The 21,944-nt window shown below is 40.8% G+C and overlaps 1 protein-coding gene across 1 annotated transcript in view; it reads left to right on the top strand.

Moving 5' to 3' along the window:
• The window catches only part of SMURF2 (SMAD specific E3 ubiquitin protein ligase 2), a 69,724-nt gene that overhangs the window by 24,046 nt on the left and 23,734 nt on the right, over positions 1 to 21,944 (top strand). The window contains exons 2-5 of the mRNA XM_053375308.1: positions 12,110 to 12,148; positions 13,158 to 13,266; positions 18,436 to 18,569; positions 18,779 to 18,844. Coding sequence (XP_053231283.1) covers positions 12,110 to 12,148; positions 13,158 to 13,266; positions 18,436 to 18,569; positions 18,779 to 18,844 — 348 coding nt within the window. The remainder of the gene's footprint in view (positions 1 to 12,109; positions 12,149 to 13,157; positions 13,267 to 18,435; positions 18,570 to 18,778; positions 18,845 to 21,944) is intronic.

The raw sequence follows: 21,944 nt of genomic DNA, 5'->3' as shown, positions 1-21,944 counted from the left end.
ATAGAAGGTGCTTTCAAGTTTAATTTCCAGTGTTCTTTTTGACAACTGTATTAAATTAGCGAGCAGAACTAGTACAAAAATGACATGAATTCATCATTGATCGCATTGAAGAAATATGAATGTATTATGTCTCTGGGAATTCAGTGTGCATGTTTTCTTTTTCTTTTAATTTTGGCTTAGAAAGTAGAAAATGGGAGGAGGAGTGGAAAAGGAAGCCTTTTGTTTACTTCAAAACAATACTGTGAAGTAGACATGATGTTTAAAACAGGAGTCTAAACATGGCAAATGTAGGCAGACTGTGTCCACAAGTTACTCAGGAATCCTAAGTGCAGATTGCTGGAGTCTGATATTTCTTAAGGAAATTCAGATTTACTTTTAAGAGGAAATTTACCCCAGAATTTTATCACTGAATTAGAAGACTGGCATTGTTCATATGCGTCTATAAAAATACTGTAATTTACCAGTAACTGAAATTTGCTTGAAAGCTCTTCCGTCTTCCTCCCCTTTTTGGTGTCCTATGCAAAGTTTAAAATATTTATTTTTTTAAAAAATTATAAGCTTAATAATATACTTAAAAACACTCCATTATCAAGTGGTCACTGTTACACTTTGCAGTACCTTAGTAATATCATTTGATTTAGGTGCTGGAATGCTATAATGTTCAGAAAACAATTCTGATTTATTTAGGCCTGGATTTTTTTTAAAAAGTTACAATATGCTCTTGTAGTTAGGCAGTTCTGTGTAACTGCAAGTCACATTTTTATTTTGTATGAGATGAGCACCGCAACCCCAGAGTCGGTCACGACTGGACCTAATGGTCAGGGGTCCCTTTACCTTTACCTATGCACACTTGTGTAGGAACTTAAAGTACAAATAGAAATCTAATTAGATTATTTATTATTTAAAACTAGTCTTTGTTTGGTAATTTCAAATATTCCTAGAAATTGCTGCCCCTGACCTTGCCTGTGTCCCACCACTTCGTCCAGATACATACATAGCAACACTTGTCTCAGCAGGCTGGCTTCATGGCAGTGCCCTACTGTGCCAACAGCTCCTGAAATCCCACTCAGATTTATGTTTGGAGCATAATCCAGCCAGAGGAAAGATTTAAGCAGATGCTTAACTCTTTCACCTAAGCATCAGTGCTAACTAAGACTAGCTGGTAGCCTACAAACTTTACTATAGTTCCTATAAGGAAGTTTAATGTTTAGCGCATTGTTGTAGTATCCATACTGTCAACTTTTCTCTTTTCTTGTGAGGAATCCTATACAGAATAAGGGAATTTCCCTTTAAAAAAGGGAAAAGTTGGCAGCTATGGCAGTATGATTAGTTAAGAATAACATGCTTTTAACACACAATTACAAATATGGTAGTTGGGTGCATATGCTTTGTAGTTCCACATTAAATTAGCTCTTTTAGAGATTAGATGACTAGGCTGTATTGCAGGATGCAAGATCTTGTACTCAGGACCCGTTAAATACCCATTGGCAATCCAATGAGATGGAGATATGCATGAAAGTGTATCTTTTGACTTGGTTTTCCAAAGAACAACACTATACTACACAAGCTGTTTTTCCAACTCCCCTGACTTTGAACAGTGGTTTGCCTTGTGGCATGTAATGCCTTGGTGCTTGGGAGTTTCACTGATAGTGGATTTGCTGTGTTTCTATATCATGAGTTAGAAGATAGGTTAGAGGATGTTTACTCTGACACAGTAGGAGGTATTTTCAAAATTATACTTCTTACATTTTTAGGAATATCCTGTATTTAAATTAGAGCAATCGTGGGAGGAATATTATAAACTGGCAGAAATGAATCTGATACAAAAAAAGTCCCTAAGTAATTGAAAAGTGATTTGAATCTAGTAAACTTAATAGCGCTTTTTCACCTGCCCCTTCTGGAAGCAGCTCCAGCACCCATGGAAAAGGTGCTCCTAGGGGGCTGAGAGACCCTCTAGAGCAGTGGGGGCAAACCTATGGCACGCTGCGTGCCAGAGGGGGCACTCAAAGCCCTCCCTGTGGGCGCGTGCGCCGTCGCCCCAGCACAGAGCCTTCAGAAGGCGAGGGCAGCTCGTTGAGTCCTCAGCTCGACTTGTGTCTGAGTAGAAGCTCCTCGGGTGGGGTGTTGGGGGTGGGGGTGTGCAAAATGGAGCCACAACCTCCAGGGGGCACGTTTTCCCTTGGGGAGCCTCCGCTGTGAGTGGGGAGGGCTTAGCGCTATGCACGTGCTCAGAAGCGCGCTGCCGCGTTGGTGGGCTGCCATCAACCGTTTGGATCAGCCGTCTTCCTCCTCCTCCTGCTGTGAGGTTGAGGCTTTACACCAGAGGTCAGCAAACTTCTTCAGCAGGGGGCCCGGTCCACTGTCCCTCAGACCTTGTGGGGGGGCTGGACTTTATTTTGAAAAGAAAAAAAGAACGAATTCCTATACCCCACAAATAGCCCAGAGATGCATTTTAAATAAAATGACACATTCTACTCATGTACTCAGGCTGATTCCTGGACTGTCCGCGGGCCAGATTTAGAAGGCAATTGGGCCGGATCTGGCCCCCAGGCCTTAGTTTGCCTACCCATGCTTTACACACGCTCCATTTGGGGCCAATAGGAGTGGAGTCAGAAGTGGAGTGGAGGCTTTGCGCATCCCAGCTCAGCTGCCCAATCCCACTCCTTGCGTGCAAGCAGGAGCAGGGTGGGCATCTCTCAGCTGGGAAGTACTAAGCCTCCACTTTGAAGAGATTTCCCCACCCTGCTCCCGCTTGCTTGTAAGTAGGAGCTGGATCAGGCAGCTCAGCTGGGGAGCGCGAAGCCTCCACTTCTGACAGATCCCCGCTTCCACTCCTGCTTGCACGCAAGTAGGAGCTGGAGCGGGCAGCGCAGCTGAGGAGTGCCTGGCTGCTTTCAGGTGGTGCAGGGGCTCTCAGATGCAGCTTCTGGGCTGTCTCCACCTTCCCCAACCTCAGCAATTATTCAGCCTGGCTGCCTTCACGGGGTTGCAGGGGATCTGATGCGGAGGTGGGGGCTCCTTTAAACTTCTGTGTTGAGGGAAGTGCAGCCATGAACCCCTCAATGGAAAGTGTGACGGAGCCTGCACCACCCCAGCTGAGCAGCCCCAATCCAGCTCCTGTTCCCGTGCAAGCAGCAATGCTGCTCAGCAGAGCAGCCCGCAAGCCTGCAAGCAGGAGCAGGCTGGGGGGGGAACGGGGGGGTGGCGGCAACATCCCTTGTCTACTCGCTTGCTGCCCCAGCCCAGCCTTGCCTCTGGAGCTGGAGGAGGGGGTGGTTGCTGTTGTGGCTGCGGCGGCAGAGGCACCCAGCGCTGGAGGGCGGCAGGTGCCTGCTCACTTGTTGCTGGGCCCGTCTTCCCTCACTCTGAAAATGGAAGTTATACTCAGAACAAAGCACGTTCCGCTTCCGTAAAAAGTTGGAAAACCGGAACATTCATTTCCAGTTTGAAGTGTTTGGGTTCCAAATAGTTCGAGAACTAAGCTGTTCAAAAACCGAGGTACCGCTGTATCGCTCCACTCTCTCCCCACATGGATGTACCAACCTCCCCTTCTAAACTAAGGTCCTTCTAAGGTCCATCAGTAAGTCGATCCGGGTCGCTGGTAGAAGCACTTTTGTTCGGCGGCAGCCGCTTCTGCGCATGCGCGAATCGCAGCAAATCCGGTACAGTGGTACCTCAGGTTACAGATGCTTCGGGTTACAAACTCCACTAACCAGGAAGTGATTGTTCCAGGTTAAGAACTTTGCCCCAGGATAAGAACAGAAATTGTGTGCCAGCGGCGCAGCAGCAGCAGCAGCAAGAGGCCCCATTAGCGAAAGCGCGCCTCAGGTTAAGAACCGTTTCAGGTTAAGAACGGACCTCTGGAACGAATTAAGTTCTTAACCCGAGGTACCACTGTATTTACTTCTGGGTTTGCCGTGGTCGCAACTTGGATCGGGCCCAAGTAGGGGTGGTTGTAAGTAGAGGGTCTACTGTATTCAGGTTAAATTGCCGTGTTGGCACTTTGCAATAAATAAGTGGGTTTTGGGTTGCAGTTTGGGCACTCGGTCTCTAAAAGGTTTGCCATCACTGCTCTAGAGACTCTGTGATGTTACATAGTGGATGTAGCAGGAAAGGAGACTTGGTATAAAGTGGAGAACCCTCCCTTGAGCTGTCATTTCATTGGATTCAAGCCATTGCGTGAAGGGTGGGGAGCTGTTGCAGTTGGTAGACGGAACATTTCTCAACAAATTTAATTCACTTTTGCCACATGTTTTCTAGAAAGGAGAATATTAATGGCTAAAGTTTTATTGTCAAGTGTTTCCAGCTAGCTACAATTCCCTTTAGAAAGCTTGGTTCATATCATCTCTGGAATTGTGATGTGCTCTGGAAGGCAAATCACAGAAAAAATGTAAGTGGCTGTGTAGCTTGCCAGCAGTTCAGCAAAAACATAGGAATTTGGTTAGAAGTACTGAAAAAAAGCCTAGGGTATTCTCTGTGCTCTCTTCTGAAGTTTTTCTTCTTCTAAGAAACCTCTTCTATAAAGCCTGGTAAAATGTCGCAAACATTTAAACATGTATTATCAACGTGTTTAAATTGCCAGTGTTGCTCTTAGGTTTCAGAAGCATATTTTGAAATAGAGAATTTCCTATTTTTTTCCTCTCTTTTCTCTCCAGCGCACCCCCACCCCCTGCCCAAGTAGCTTCATTCCAATCAGCAGTGTAATTGGAATGCAACCACAGTCTGGAGGAGGAAAGGAAATTTTTGGCAAGAGGCAGCAGAGCAGTTGGGAGATTTATTCAGATTAAAGCATAGTCTATTCATTATCAGCGCAGCGCACATTAACAGCAGTGTAGCATTGTGTTTCTACAGCTGGGACCTATTTTTAATTATTATATTCCTTGCATAATGCATGCAAAACAGCTGGGAACCAATCAGCAAAAGCCATGGTAATGACTTTCAGTGAAAGATTATTTTGGATAGCCTAGGGATTTCCCACCCACCCCCCTCAAGCTTGTAGTGCAGAACTTGCCCTTTTTTGTCTTGTCCTCTTTCTTACCAATTTTAAAATGCATCCTTTGAGAAGCAAGAATAATGTTGTATTATTGAATCTTTTGTTTTATTTTGGTGGAGCTAATGATCGACTTCACAAAGATTCAGTTGTTTTCCTGCAGTGATGACATCAGAAAACTAGAGGATTAGAAAACAAATTTATCTTTGGACCAAGTTATTTTTTTCTGCTGTAATGTTGTTGTTTGCCAGCATGAAATTTGTTACTTTCAGACATTAGTAATAACAATAATGTAACAGTTCATAGATCAGCCTTATGTTTCAACAGTGGATAAGACTTAATGACTGTCTTTGATTTTTTTGTTTTAAAATGGTGTAAAATTATAAAAATGAAAACAGGATTATAAACATTTGTTCTATGTTAATTGATGTTAAGCATGTTAATTGTATGGAGTGTTGACACTAAAGACATTTTAATTTAAGGTCTTCTAAGTTATTTACGGTATATGGGCCTTTAAAAATTCCAAGTGCTCGGTTGCCCAGGTTTCTAAAACCATGATGCTGGTGCCTGCATATGTAAACATTTTCTCAGTTTGTTCCTTGAAATTGGATATATTTCTCCAGACATATTATTGATTACATTTCAGGGCTTTTTTATGCAGTGTTTTAGCATGGAAACTTTAGTAAGCGCTGCATAAGAAAATCTACAAGAAAAAGTATAATTTTAATAATGTTAGTTGCATTCCATTTTTAATGAAAAGAAGCTGTCACTCAAACTACCCCCAGAAAAGTGCTTCTCATTCAATTAAATGTTCACCAAAATATTCTTGCTTGGATTATTTCTGCTTCTGTAGACTTTTAGTTTTGAAAAATATTCAATGTCAAGTAAGCTGTTTGCCTGAGGCAAGTTGCAGTTACCCTGGATGGAAAACGGTAAATTCATGTAGGCAGTCATCATCTGAGCTTGGCCTTGAGGCTTAACTGTGTTTGTTTTTAACTTTGAACAAACCACACCTGTAAGCTATGGGTTTTTTGTTGTTAAATTTAACTGTGTTGTAGTGTTAGGGGTGAGTCTGGTCCTTGTGTTGTTCTAAGGGGGAAAGCATCGTGTGTCACCTCGGAAAGCAGATGAGTGCATGCATTTGCTTGTGGTATGTGGATTGGGCAAGTAGGGTGACTGTCTCCTGAACAATTATTTGCAAGGATTGAATTAAACATTAGAGTGTAGGGTAGACTCTACAGTGTACCTAACAAATTCCAAATTCTCAGTGGGAACGCAACTATTTAAATCCAGATACATGGGTTCCTTAAAATTGCAACCCCTCCCTCCCTTTTCCTTCTTTAATGGCATTGTACTTTCTGCCTCCAGCGATATTTGTTCAGATTGATTGTTCAGCATGTTGTTTATAGTCAGTAAGAACAGCAGTTTCAAAAATGGTTCCGCCTCTATCGACTTTTTTCTCTCTACTACCTGCCCCCTGATTTTGTGGTGCTTTGCAAGAAAGGAACATGCAGAACTACACCTGCAACAAATGTTGCTTAGAGAGAGCTTCTGTGCCCCCCGCCCCATAAACTAAAGCTTTACTTGATTATAGTAAAAAGGCTCATTTACTCGTTTTTTGTTCTGGTGCCCTTCTACAATTGGGAACAAAAGATAATAGTAATGTTGGTTTCTGGCAATTAATAATGAGTTCTCTTGCTTCCTCCAGTGTCTCAAAAAGGCACCTACATTAAAATTGTTTGTTTGTTCAAATGTTTGACAGCTCTAGCTTTTATGAATTTCCTTTTGGAAAGTTTGATTGTAGGATTCCTGGTGTGGAGGCAAGGGAAGACAATGGCACTCATTTTTTAAAGGCAAATGATTTTTAAAAAATTTCTAAGGACCTAAAAAAATATTGGGTACCTTCCCATTAATCTGGAGACACTGTAAATTGCCATAGCTGTAGATAGAATGTTGGGTAATGTGGACATGTGTTCTTTAAAAGTCAAGTTGGATGGAGTTTTCGTTTAGTCCTTGAGCATGAACCAGAAACAGAATGCCATATTTAGGATCCCAAAGGAATTTTCCTTGGGTCAAATTAAGGAGAATATGATTGCCTTCAGTGTGTAGTGTATGCCCTTGTTTGATTACGTCATCTGCAGTTCTGCTGGTATCTTTCTGTGGAACACCTACTCTGCTTGTGACATACTTAAGGTTAGGATTGTATAGACCCGGCTTGCCATAGAGGTTTAGACCTTGTACTCCTTACATGTTGTCACTTTATAATATGAACCAATCTCCAAAGAAAGTTCTATTAAAATATAGGGATTGGATTCAGAGACTCCCTGCGTGGAGTTCTGCTCACAGGATGTTTCTGCCACGTGTTTCTTCCCTCCCCACACCCCAATTATGAACAAAATGTGTGAAATTGCAATGTATACTTGTCAGGATTGTAGTAAATGTTTGGAATTAATATGCATATTTGGAATGAATAAGCAATATCTGTTCAGACTAGCAAGAATGAAAATATTTATTTGAGTGTGGGCGAGATGCTCTAAAAATACTGTTCCCTCTAAATGACTAGGAGAGGCTCCTAACACTACCAGATAATTTCTCTTCACTGTAAGATGCAAATGAAATTGTCGTTCATTGCCCACAACTCAAGGGGTATAACATTTTGTGTGTGTGTGTTCAGATCACTATGTTCCATGCACACAGTTGGCGGCACATAGCCCATTGGACAGTGTTGTTCTCTCCCCTTTCTTGACTCTTCATTGTTGACACACAACCCTCTCTCAACACTTTGAAGTGGGTGCTTGTTACCACCATTTTAGCATTGTGGGTGTATGTTTGTTTTTACGAGTTTCAAATTGGTGCACATGCACTGTTCTTAATTTTGTGTGTGTATTCCACCACAGTGCAATTGCACAGCTCTGAGAACTGGATGTTTTTACAAACCGTTTGTGGCAGAGGGCAAGAGGATTACAGTCTTACTTTCCAATAAACATTATTGCATTCAGACTTCAGGTCCTGAGTTTTTCTAGTAAGTTTCACCACCCAACTAGGAAACTTGCCCACTTGTTTTTTCTAGTCAGTTTCACACCACACCGTTCGTTAATATTGTTATTCCACTCTTACTATAATCTAAAAAAGAAAGGACAGGGAAGCAAGCAGTGCTGTGGGAGTTGAGGACAGCTCATACCAAGAGAAGAAGCAATCAATTAAACTTTTTGAGAGCCGAGATCCATAAGCAAAACATTGCAAAGGAGCCAAAAAAGCAAAGCTCTTTAGGGAAAGGACTTTCAGTAAAAGAAGCGAAATGGTTCTACAACTGGTTGATGGCAAGAAACCTGATGGCAATAAATAAAGGAAGGGCCTCACCAACACGTCATCCAATTTCCCCAGGGACCACTTCTCTCACCTTACCTCAGTTGTACATTTTTCTGTTTGCACCTGGAGAGAGATTGCTATGTTGCTCTTTCCCTCCATAATGGATTTTTCTGTGGTAAGAAAAAAGATGCAGCAGTGGGAAAATACAAGTTTTGTACAAATGGATCATAACAACTTGCTCCCTTTGGTGTAATTAAAAGAAGCAAACCATAGCAATTGGACAATAAGCATATTGTCTGGAAGCACTCTATGAAAACAATGACTGCAACCATAACTGAGGTCAAAGCCCTGGTCATTTTAATGGAATGATGCAAGTGTGTGGAGAAATGGGGCATGCGTTTGAGGAAGAATAAGAAAGAAGACAAAAATACATTTCGGATGTGTTAATATATTAGTTCTATATCTTCTTCTTTCTTCTTTCTTTGGTGATCACTTGTAGCCAAGTAAGATTGTCTTCCATGAACACAGTCTTAATGGTGTGTCCATAGGTGGCTGTGGATTCCAATTCTGGATCCACATGTCTTTTCACAGTGGGGTCATAGGTTTCTGGGCAGGAGTTGCTCATGGTGAGGGTTTTGCCAAATGTGCCTTCCTCTTTGCTTGTTTCTGCCTTTCATCCTGAGTTTGAGTGTCTTCAGACACCATTACACCTTTGGTAAAGGCTGTTCTCCAATTGGAGCGCTCGCAGGCCAGTGTTTCACAGTTGTCGTTGTTGTCATTTTTAAAGATTTGCCTTGAAGAGAGTCTTTAAACCTCTTTTGTTGACCATCAGCATTACGCTTTCCATTTTTAAGTTCAGTATAGCATAGTTGCTTTGGAAGACAATAATCAGGCATCCAAACAACATGACCAGTCCTGCGAAGTTGATGTTGAAGAATCGTTACTTCGACACTGGTGATTTTTGCTTCTTCCAGTACACTGGCATTAGTTCACCTGTCTTCCCAAATGATATGTAATTTTTTTGGGAGGCACCGTTGATGGAATCTTTAGAGGAGTTGGAGATGGCGTTTATAAGTGGTCTGTGTTCCACAAGCATACAGTAAGGTTGGTAGTACAATAATTTTGTAAACAAGCATTTTGGTTTCCCTGTGAATGTCCCAGTCCTCAAACACTCTAAACTTCAGTCAGGAGAAAGCTGTACTTGCAGAGCTCAGGCAGTGCTGGATTTTGGCATCTTTGTGGAAAGATAGCTGCCTAGGTAGGAGAAGTGATCAACATTTTCCAACATTACACCATTAAATTAGATTTGTGGCATTGCAGACGGGTTGTTTTGTGCTTGTTGGTGCAGCACTTTTGGTTTTTTGGATGTTGAGCAATAGACCAAGCCTTTTGTAAGCTTATGCAAAGATATTTAGGATGGCTTGGAGGTCATCCTCTGAGTGTGCGCACACTACGTTTTCATCAGCATATTGAAGCTCTGTGGTGGAAGTTATGGTCACCTTACTCTTTGCTTTCAGCCTACTCAAGTTAAAGAGCTTTCCATCTGTTTGATATACGATTTCTACCCCAGTGGGGAATCTCCCTTCGACAATGTGTAGGATCCTGGCAATGAAAATAATAGAGTTGGGGCGATAACACATCCCTGTTTATCACCTGATCCCACTGTGAATGGTTCTATATACTGGTACATCTTCACAGATCATGGTTTTCTATTATGCAAATGAGTTCAGATTTGTGGTGTTAAATTGCCTGGCTTGCTGGCTTAACACTAGTATGTCCTGTGTACTAAGGAAATAGTGTTTGCTATAAAATAAACAACTGGTGAACTTTTCTCCAAGTCACAATCATTCAACCTTCTCCCCCAATTGTCATTGCCATTATACATAGCCCTCTACCCAGTAGCATAAGCAAAAAGACAATTGTCTCTCTGAGGATCTTCATTTACGGTACATTTCATAAAGAGAAAAGCAAGAGAGGAGCGTGGTGTTAGTAGAAAGGAATGAAAATGAGGATGTGAGTTGGGGTTGATCCCTAGTCCTTAACTCAAATTTTATTTTAGCTGAAGTCTTCAAGGGAAAGGTGACTTTTGAGAAGGGACTTGAAGAAAGAACTATTCAAGGAGTGTAGCAGTGAGTTTCAGCAGAATAGATAGCGTCATCTAAGTGGGCAGGAGACACTGAATTGTCTAGAGGGTGGTAAAGTTGCAGGGACAATAATTATAGGCAAGAGCATAATTGGAAATAAGGATAGAGAGACCAATACTGGTTAAGGCTCTAGATAACTATGAATGTATAAACAATGCATTTTTGCTGGATCTGGAAGGGGATGAGAAACTGATGTCAAGATTTGGGAAAGACGATCACATGATCTGATCAGGAGAAGTTAGTTATTTTGTTAATAGAGTCTGTTTTGGGGTGTGGAGATAAAAGATCAGGGACAAGAAGGTTGCAGTAGTCAAGATAGCAGATATTTGAAGTATGAAGTAGATTTTTAGCTAAGAAGAGGGAGATGGAGTAACATAATTCAGGTAATATGCACAGAGAAGCAATAGGACTTGGTAGTGGATTGAATACTGAGAGCAAAGGAAAGGGAGAAATCAAAGATAAAGCCTGGGTTTCATGCTTGGTCAGCAAAATGGATGGTGACAATATCAGTTGATACGGGGAACAGTTGAAGAAATTACTTGGCACAGTTGAGTCTTGGATGCATAGAATTTGAGACAATGGTAATATCCATTCAGAAATGTTGGAAATCCTTCTAGGATTTGGTCAGGCTATATAAAGCATATTCTGAATTGAAATGTTCTGTTTAGGCATTGATTGACCTCTCCTCTGTGAGTTTATCTGGTCCCCTTTTAAAGCCATCTGAATCAGTGACCATCAATATATCTTTTGAGCATGAACTCCATAACACAAATAGAACACTATAATAATAAGCAGAAGCTTTTATTTTCAGGCGGTCTTTGCATGTGGGTGTCTTTAGAAAGTCTGTCTTCAAACATAAGTCATTTTTGGACAGATAGTGACATTTAGTACTAATTTGTTAGCTTCCACTGATGAAAATTGAACCACAACTACAAGATATACAGGATACATGTTAGTAGATTATATGTAGATAAACTATTTGTATTCCATCTGGTGTGCTCTGTGTTTTTATTTGCAAATGAAAACTGGGGATTTTTAAAAGATTTTTTTAAAAAACATGGTTTGTTTAAATCAGGAGATTCAGAATATGCAGGCCATATTTACATGTGGGTGGGACCAACCACCTGTCAATCACCTGACATCATAGGATACCAGGGGATTCAAAGTTCAGTCTGGAAGCAGGGAGAGGCTTATTTCCAATCTTAGCACTGTAGTTCCACAATATGGATTAACACCAGGTGTTTTCAGACTGTTACTGTCTGCTCTTTATTATTTAAGATTGCACCTAAAAATCTGATAAAATCTGACAAAAAGTCTGATAAAATCCTGTGAACATTTCTAATAAATCATATACAGATGTGGGCCTGGTGTGCATGTCACATTAAACCATAGGGTTTTTTATTTTTAAAAAACCTATGGTTTATTGTGAATGTTCAGAAATGAACCATAAGCCTAGGTTTGGATGTCCCAACAAGCCAGACTTCTTTTTGGTGGCATGGCAGTGGTAGGAACAGGGAATGAGAACTCTTTGCATTCACATTTAAGTCATAGTTTATAAATGTGGATTAACGTGATGTTTAGCAATACAGTACATGTGATTGTGTTGCTGTTCTTTTGTAAATGCTTTGTAGATAAATCTTCATAATGTGTTTTGTTTTTCTTACAGTTCTGTGTGCAAAAAACTTGGTGAAAAAAGATTTTTTCCGTAAGTAAATGTTTATGTATTTGTATCTGAATTCTGTTACACAAGGTTTGAATGTCTCTTTGCCTTGGCTACCATGTGGTAATCAGCCAGCTAAGTCAGAGAGCACTAATGTGATTTTAAATGCATGGCCACAATTTTTGTGGGAATCTAAGGTTCAAGGCAATGATCCAAAGGGCTATGCATGTTTATTGCACAAACAATGCACACAGTTGGGGTTTTTTTGTAGTATTGCCTTTTTAGAAGCTGTTATCTCAAAACATGAAAAGAACTCAGAAAGAAAGGTGGAAATTGTTAGGAGAGGAGCTGAACAGGGGGACAGCAGACTAGTGTGAAAAATGCTTTCATTCAGGCTTCCCTTTAGTAAATGTGGTGTGAGATCATGTAACAAGCCTTGGTTCTGGCTGTAGTCTCTTGTGTACTATGTAATATTTATAAATTTGTAAATTGTTATATACATTACTTAGTCTGTGGTTACATAATCAGGTGTATTGATTTTGGAACTATTGAAAGAGTCTTCCCATTCTTTGAAGTATTTTAGTGAGAACATTTGTAAAGAACCACTTTTCTTCTAGTATTTGGGATCATGACCTACTGTGTCTTGAGGCACCTATGCCACGAGTCCAAGCAAGCAAACTCTGAATGGCATGTGAGTTGTAATAAATAAGTAAATAGAAAGGCCAGGCTTATGGACTGCCTTATGGATTTTATTGTAGAAAAAGCACCAGGGGGTCTCTCTTTTTCCTTTTTTTCCAATGTTACATTTGGCAACAATGCTGAAAGGTTTGATGCCTTCAAGAAGAGAGATGACCGAGTATAGAAGCAAGCTGAAAGGCCTTCTTAAAATTCCTTGGATAATGTAAGAATACTAGTACTGTTCAGTGAAAAAGAGATACCTTGGAAGAATCAAAATATGTTATAAAAAGCCAATATTTGGCAGCCATTCATGATTAAGATGACCTAATTTAATTATACTCCCACCCTATTATGTATTTTTCCTCCCTTCTGACAGGGCTTCCTGATCCATTTGCTAAAGTGGTGGTTGACGGATCTGGCCAGTGCCATTCTACAGATACTGTGAAGAATACCCTTGATCCAAAGTGGAATCAGCATTATGACTTGTAGGTGTTGATAGGAGTGATCACAATATAGCTAGAATTTGAGCTGGGCATTGATTGATAGACTAGAAATGTATAGCATTAGGTAGCCCCTGATAATTTATCTGAGAGTTGGTAAATGTTTATTAGCTTTTAAAAGCTTTAAAAGCGCAGTAACTAGCTAGTTCTTTTGTGGTGCTTTTACATCTGTAGCTATCGAAGTGCTTAATGGACACGGTGAGTATCTTTATTCTTCTGACAATTGATGAACACAGGCATGGGATGAACAGCTGTGCTACCATACATACACATGAACGTGCACACACCTCTTTCTGGTCTCTCAGTTTATTTGTGCAGTATGTTACTGGCATAAAATTAGTTATGCTTTTATTGTAACATTCTCTTTCATACATACGTAAAATATTCTGCATCTACTTGCATTATAGCCCAAGAAGACTCAAGATCCTAGAAACAGGATTGCAGAGTTGGAAGGGACCATGACGGTCCCAACCGCCTGCAATGCAGGAATCTTTTTGCCCAGTGTGGGCCTCGAACCCACAACCTTGAGATTAAGAATCTCGTGCTTTACCAACTGAGCTGAACAGAAGGAAAATTGGTGAGGGAAATGCTAGACTGTATTCTGCACCACACAGGGGAATGCGAGGTCCAGGAGCAGTGAACAGGCTGAGTCCGGTAGTGGGTTAAACATGGCCACAACTTTATCGGTTACAACATATCAGAACTTTGCATGCATAGGGCAAAACTCCTCCTGTCGGACAGCCTGCCCACTGGCAGATGTTTCTTCCGTAGCCTGCCTGCAGGGGAAAGAGCCGCTGGGCACATAGAGTCTCGACTCACTGCAATGCAGACTGCTCTGGTTGGCCCCATCCACAACATGACTGTGTGGCAGCCAACCTCAGCCCTCTGAGTGAAGCTGTTGGCACCTGCAGCTTGGCACAAATCTATATCCCAGAAGTGGACTGTATAAGTCTCTCTCCAGTCTGCTCCTCAGGCCTCCTGTCAGACAGCTAGCCAAAGCCTCTGATTAGCCCCAACTGGGGTCAGGGGTCTGTCTGGTTGTCCCCTTATCTGCCTTGGTAGCTGATTCTGTAGAGCATAATACTCTTAATCTTAGGGTCATGAGTTCAAGTCTCATGTTGGGTAAAAGATTCCTGCATTGCAGGGAGTTGGACGAGATGACCTTTTTGTTCCCTTTGGACTCTACATTTCTATGATTCTCCATTTTCTCTGCAGACAGCATAAATGAGGCTAGCTGTGGCAATGACGTTGTCCAGGAAGTTCTGCTGTTTATACTTAAATAGTTGCAGCAGAGGGGCAAATGTTGCAGTTCCGTATTAGTCTGGGTTTGTGATTCCCTAGAGTCACAAGGCTTTAGTACAAGGTGACCCAACTTTTCATACCAAGTGGGCCACAAGAGTACCTTGACACTGAATGCACACTGCCTTGTCATCCAGTGGGAGCTGATGAAGTCAAAATTTGACACACCCACCCTCCCCTCTTGCTGCCTTCCCAAAGCGGGTTGAGCAATGCACCGGGCTTTTTGAAGGAGGCCCTAGGGCTGGGGCGGGGGGCGACAGATGTTACTGAGGGCCTCAGGGCTGTATGTTGGACCACCCTGGTTTACTAAGTGCTTGGGTCCCCAGCTCAAATGTTTGTATGTTGACAAATGTATGTTAACAGCATACATCGCTACGTCAGGACAAAAGTCCTGGGAGTAAGTCCAGTTGGATCTAATGGGCTTACTTCTGAGCAACCATGCATAGGACTTTGCTGATGATCTTTGCTTTTAAGTAACCTTACAGTAATTAAGGGTGTTGATGGAGCAAGGATGCAACCCCCCCCCCCAAAAAAAACCTGCCATGTCATTTAAATGTATTTATTTCAACATAACTTGGCCTTCTGTAACCTGATGAGCGTCAGCTGTTTCAGACTACAACTCCCATCAGCTGTGCACTGGATAGAGTTGATGGGAGTTGTAGTATAAAAATCAAATCTGGTGGGCAGCAGGTTGCAGAAGGCTCACGTAACTCTTGCAAGTTTCCGACTCTTTGTGGAGAACATATATTCAGTATTTCTTTTCATTCACAGAAGGCTAAAAAAATAACATAGTACAGATAATATGTAGTTTTCTGCCAAACATTGGCGATTAACCCAGAAATCTGTGATTATCTGCTGTACTATCCATTTCATACAGTAGATTCTGAAAGTATAATAATGTTTACCCTAACAACACACTGTTGCATGGGAATGCTGGTCTCTGACCTATGACACATTCATTGTTATAGGAAATAACTTGCTTGGCAGTCAGTGAACATTTCCCCCCTTATGGATACTGAAACTATGGCTGTGTACACAGTACACATTTAAACCACATAGTTTCCTACAAAGAAGTGTGGGAACTGTAGTTTGCCCCCAGAGTTATAATTCACAGCGCCCTCAACAAACTACAGATCCCAGGATTCTTTAGGGAAAGTAATGTGCTTTAAATGTGTGGTGTGTACACAGCCTAACTGTGAAATGGATTTGTTGTGATGTGAAACAATGTTTAAATTGTGTTGCATGTACTTGGATTTCTGTAAACTCTTTTAAATTATATTTTGACATTACAAGAGGCATGAAATTAATGTAATATCTAACTACGGTTTTGATGAGAGGGAACTGAAATAAAAAGATGATAGAATTAGTTCAGACTAGTTAGTGGAAAAATCTAGGAGCTCTTCCAGAATTATGTCCTCTTTTATGTCATCAACTTGAATGTCAACAAAATGTTGCCCATTTTTGTTAAGCACTCCTCTAATGCAATCTTCTTATTTCCCATTTATTGTATGTTTTATAGTTTTTCCAGTGCTTAAAGAATGGCATGCCTCTGTCTGTAGAATTTTCAAAAAAACAAGCATGACATTGGTTAGATCAATTTGATGTTGTAAATGGAGATGTCAAGGCAATAAAAAGCTTTTGTCAGAGAGGATTAAAAATCAGTTTCTGTTGGTTTCTTGCTCGCTACTGTAGATAGAAATATTGTTTCTATCCTGACAAGCAAAGTGGGCTTGTCCAACACAGATTTTTCATACTTAGTGGCTGCCTACATTTGGTTTCCCCCTCCCAAACAGAGTTCTGTCACAGATTTTTAGTTGGGTGTAGAACACAGTTGGTTAACCAGTTTGTTGAAAATCAGATCCAGTGAAACAAATATATTGATTTATTGTCTAGATTTGAAACTAGTTTCTGGGACACTGGCATTCATAACTTTGTCTTTGCTCACATACATGCTTCCATTATCCAAATTTATGTCAAAGATTAGAAGATGTGCAGCGTTAGATGGATAAATAATGAGAGAGTCAAGAGAATGATTGGTCTTAGCTGCTATTTGATACAATTTCTGGTTTTTCATTTTTTGTCGTTGTTTCGTTTCAGTTTGATTCAAAATAAAGATACATACTTTTATCAGCCTTCAAGTGAACAGTAGGCTAGACGAAAAGCTTTTTTTCCAAAAAGCTCAACGCAACCATAAAGGAAATGTTTTTCTTCCTCTGGAAAAACATTATTTACTTGGCAAGACGACTTTGCATTGATTCCTATGCTAAACACAGGGACTGTGTGTCCTTTAGCAATTCCTCAGTTTCTTTGAACCAGCTAGATCCAATAGGCATAGCAGCCTCTATCCTGAACAAACAAGACTTGCGCAGAACATTGTAATAGCTGAAAACGTAAATATATTTATAAAGTTATGTATTAAATACATTTACCATATGCCTTCATGTTATGAATTTTTTTAAGAGCACTGGAAAAGGCTTTACAGTGAGCACAGTTTTTATTTAGCGCCCTGTAACTTGTTATGGTTTTAAAGCAGGCGGACAGAATATGAAACAAGATCAGCTTCACTTTTCCTATTGCTTATCTGGCACTTTTGACTTCTGAATAGAAGTCAAAAGCGTATTTTTCGCTCTATAAGACGCACCAGACCACAAGACGCACCTAGTTTTTGGAAGAGGAAAACAAGAAAAAAAATATTCTGAATCTCAGAAGCCAGAACAGCAAGAGGGATCGCTGCGCAGTGAAAGCAGCAATCCCTCTTGCTGTTCTGGCTTCTGGGATAGCTGTGCAGGCTGCATTCGCTCCATAAGACGCACACACATTTCCCCTTACTTTTTAGGAGGGAAAAAGTGAGTCTTATAGAGCAAAAAATACGGTATATTGGAATAGTCATGGTGGATGAAATCAAAATATGACCTGTCAGAAAACTACATTAATCCCTGTTTATGTTGCTGACAACTAATAATTTATTGCCTCCCTCTTTGGGGAGGAATGGTGGGATTTAAATTAAATAACTAAATAAATAAAATTAAATAACTGAATAATACAAAGCTGTGCATTGCTTTTAATCTAAATATAACTAGAGTTCAATTTCACCCCCTGCTCAGTAGCACCGTTCCCTCCTGTGATTGTTTGCTGATTGTTATGCAAGCTGCCAACAGAAATCTTGGGCCTTTTTTTGCATGTAGGCCTTCAGATAGTGTGGAGCAGGGCGGGGGCAGCAGTGAGGTGGGAGGAAGTGTTCCCTGAACTTGAAAAAAAATTACCCTTGTAAGTCTTGGAAGGTACAACAGGGTTTTGGTCTGCCAGTCCTGACAGCTTCATTTATGGTTAGATAACTAAAGATATATTACAGCTCTGCGGGTGGGGGAAGTAGATAATTTAAATGGGTGAATGTAGGAGGATATGCTTTTAGTAAGTGGAATACTTGGATGTTTGTACTGACAGGGAATGTGTAATGGAAGAAGACTGCTAAACATCTCTCAGGGAGAACCATAATTCTTAAATTTTATATCCCCCCCAGGATTAAACACCCAATGATATACCAGCCATTTGCACTTAGACATACTGTCATTGTCTAGCCAAAGGACGACCGTGTTTGATTTACGCAAGACATTTTGAAAAGCTCTTTTGAAATTCCTTCGTGTAAAATCTGTTTTACAAATAAATTACTTGAGGAGCTTTTGCCAATCTGTAGCATGCAGTTCCTGTGAATCTGACCTCTTCTGCCAGGGGAAACCATGTTTACACTTCTTAGCTGCAAAAACACACTGAAGTAAAAAAAGAAAGTGTATTCCATAGACTGTCCAAAGAATGCAGTTAACAATTTGTGTTGCTCCAATTCTTGTCCTTTTTCAGATACATTGGGAAGTCAGATTCGATAACGATCAGTGTATGGAACCACAAGAAAATTCATAAAAAACAGGGAGCTGGTTTTCTGGGCTGCGTAAGACTTCTTTCCAATGCCATAAACCGCCTTAAAGACACTGGTTGTGAGTAGACCCTGCTTTGGAATGAGCTTTTTAGAATTTAAAATTTATTATTGTATAAAAGCAATTTTTTTATGAAAACAAGCATGCTTTCCCCTCATTTAATAAAGTACAGACATGTTTAGGCAAAGAATGATGCACGAAACTTTATAGTATATGCGGGTATTAAGTGATTGTCGTAGATTGTAAGCTGTGCTGTTTCCCCCCCATAGATCAGAGGTTGGATCTGTGCAAACTTGGGCCAAATGACAATGATACCGTTAGGGGACAGATTGTAGGTAAGTGCAGATTTGATTTTGCTAATTTGAATATGTGGTTTTAACACGTAGTTAAAATACCAAAGATTTTAGCATCTGAATTTGAAAAAGTGTGCACGCAGAGGCCCGTTCCCCCATTACTGACATGTGTTTGGGCTCCTGTGTAGAGAGCCTGCAATCTTGAGAGGCATGGGATTTGATGAATAACTACTCAATTTTGGCAGAAAATCCCACTTACATTGTGTGACGCAGCTGCCATAGCTACCAAACATGGGCAAAACTTTGGCAAGGCTGTCATGGTACAGACTTGGCTGTAGTTATGATTTTATTATATATTGCATTTATATCCTATCTTTTCCCCCTCCTCAGTTAATCCCCGTAACAAACCAGTGAGGTTAGGCTGAGTGGCAGTGACTGAACCGAGGTCACTCCTTGAGCTTCATGGCCAAGTGGGGAATTTGAACCCTGGGCTCCTAGGACCTAGTCCAACGCACTGACCACTATACCACACTGTGTCTTACTAGGTTGTTCCTGCCTCTTTTCCTCCTCCTGCATATGGGACACGTGAGGCAGGACAGCCTTTTGGAGAGCTGTACAGTACAAAGGTTTACAGTGTCCAAAAGAGGATCCTGGGAAAAAAATTGGAACATGCTGGGAATCACAAGATTGGACTCCAGTCTGTTTGGGGGCTTCTTGTTGGCATCTAATTGGCCTCTGTGAAAAGAGGATGCTGAGCTGTGGATCTGATCAAGCCGGTTCTAATATTGTTCTTAGAAATGGAGCATACTAAACCAGGTTGTATCCAGTATTCACAGAAGATTCTTTGATCCAGTGAAGTATTCCATGAACAAAAGCAGAAGTGCGGTATTTCTTCAGATTCTCCCGCAACCCCCTGTTTACGTCCCAAACTATTCTCAAGGGTTATCCAAGTCTCTGTAGCAGATTGTGGGGGGCGGGGAGTGGGGAGCGCAGAAGGAAAGAGGAATAATAGCCTCTCCCTGTTCTATTCATGAAAATGTCTGCTAGCTTAAATTACCTTCTGTGAATGGAAAGATGGCATTGGATGCAATCTTCTAAATCTGTGTATCATCTTCCTTGCATTTATGTTTGTGAACACTATCTTGATTTTCTTCACGGATAATAGAATGAACTCCATTGCGAGCCTTTCCTAACGTGTTACTATTACTACCTTTATTTGATTGGGAAAATGTCTAGCACCCATAGATTTTGCAATGATGATGTATCAGGCAGGGATTAAGGTTCTTTTCGGAGATTTAAAGTTCAACCTACTTTGAATGCTTTTGAAGCTTCATTAATTTTCAGTGGGAGAGAGATAAGCAGAGTACTATTTCCCCATTGAAACCAGTAGGCCTTAACATTGCTTAACTTGAGCTGGATCAAATCCATTATATTTCAGCCCTTGAAAACCTACCTGCTGCCTATGTGAGTGTTTTGTTTGAATAGGAACAGACAAAAGTTACGTTTGCAAATGTTGCTCTGGTGCTTTCAAGTGATGGTGCCCTGAAAGAGGAAGCTATTTGACAACATCATTGTGAAAAATCACACATTATATATTATACATTATGTTTTTAGACCATTGCTGCATCTATGATAAAAAAGAACAACAGTGGATTTTACCTAAAAGGTCCTTGGATGGAATGAATTTCCATTTATAGGAGGAGACTTCACAAAATGGAGCCTTTGGATCCAAGCCAGAATATCTTACAGTTTGATTTACTGTATTTTTTGCTCTATAAGACTCACTTTTTCCCTCCTAAAAAGTAAGGGGAAATGCGTGTGCGTCTTATGCAGCGAATGCCGGCTGCACAGCTATCCCAGAAGCCAGAAGAGCAAGAGGGATTGCTGCTTTCACTGTGCAGCGATCCCTCTTGCTGTTCTGGCTTCTGAGATTCAGAATATTTTTTTTCTTGTTTTCCTCCTCCAAAAACTAGGTGCGTCTTATGGTCTGGTGCGTCTTATACAGCGAAAAATACGGTAATTTTAAGAGCTCACTTATGTACTTAAGTAGTTGAGGTGAAATGATTTGACTTAAATGATGCAACAAAGCAAAGTACTAGATTATGTTAATTGATGTCTTGGTTATCTCATAACATTTGCATACTCAGGTCTGCCTGGAGAATGTTGCCACTTGGGCAAGTGGATCTGCAAGGTTTTTGTTTGCAAATGGTGCCTCCCATTCAGAAAGTTGGCGTGTCTTTTGGTTGCAAGGGGGCCCAGCTTCTCTTATTATCTTTTGCTGGACAGGTGCTCATTTTGGTCTAGACACAAGCATTCACTTCCAATCTAAACAGGATTAGGAAAAGCACATTAATCTTAATGCCACAGAAACCACAAATAATGTCGTGTGTTCAGTTTCATTCTTGACTAACCTGTTTATAAAATAAACCTAGCTACTTAGGCTTTCACAGGCAGCCTTTATTTTACTGTTTACAGCACTTCAGGCACAAAATTGCCAGGCTGATGTTCTATTGCGAAAAATCTTCAGGCATAAGAAATACTACCAAATGGACAAAGCTTGCCATTTTTAAAAGGGATGTTCGTATGTATTTTTTCTGGAACTGTGAGCTGCGTATTTGGACCCTTCTTACTTCTACAGTGTTCTCTGTCCAGCACTTCTTATAGGCGTATTTAATGTCTAAAAGTAATACACTGCTTTGTTTCCATAATGCTGATCAAGAATCTAAATACGGTTCCATCTTGTAAAATACAAGTGCCAGTCCATATTAAAGGGCAAAGTAATTCTAAATTCAGTGAGGATTCCATATTTTACGGATTCTTGAAGCCATGTTTACTATTGGTGCTGTGGTCTTTACAGAAACATACTCTTCTCCCTATAGGGTTCTTGTCAGTGGAGGGTAGACCCCAAATATTAAGGAGTGATGAGTTGGTTGAGATCCTACTTCATTTTTAAGTACAAGCCAATCAGCCAAACCTCTCTGTGGAGGGAATTCAACAAACAGGGCACCACCACTGAAGGCTTTTTCTCTGGTTGCCACCCACCTTACCTTAGATGGCAGAGGTACCTCCAGAGATGACTTCAGCATATGGGAATATTAGTAGGTGTTCCTCATGTACCTGGGTCCTAAGCTTTATAGGGCTT

The sequence above is a fragment of the Podarcis raffonei genome, chromosome 2, assembly GCF_027172205.1.
Source record: "Podarcis raffonei isolate rPodRaf1 chromosome 2, rPodRaf1.pri, whole genome shotgun sequence".
Classification (NCBI taxonomy): Eukaryota; Metazoa; Chordata; class Lepidosauria; order Squamata; family Lacertidae; genus Podarcis; species Podarcis raffonei.
The sequence above is the reverse complement of the archived record's forward strand: the minus strand, read 5'-3'. Positions and strand labels throughout refer to the sequence as shown.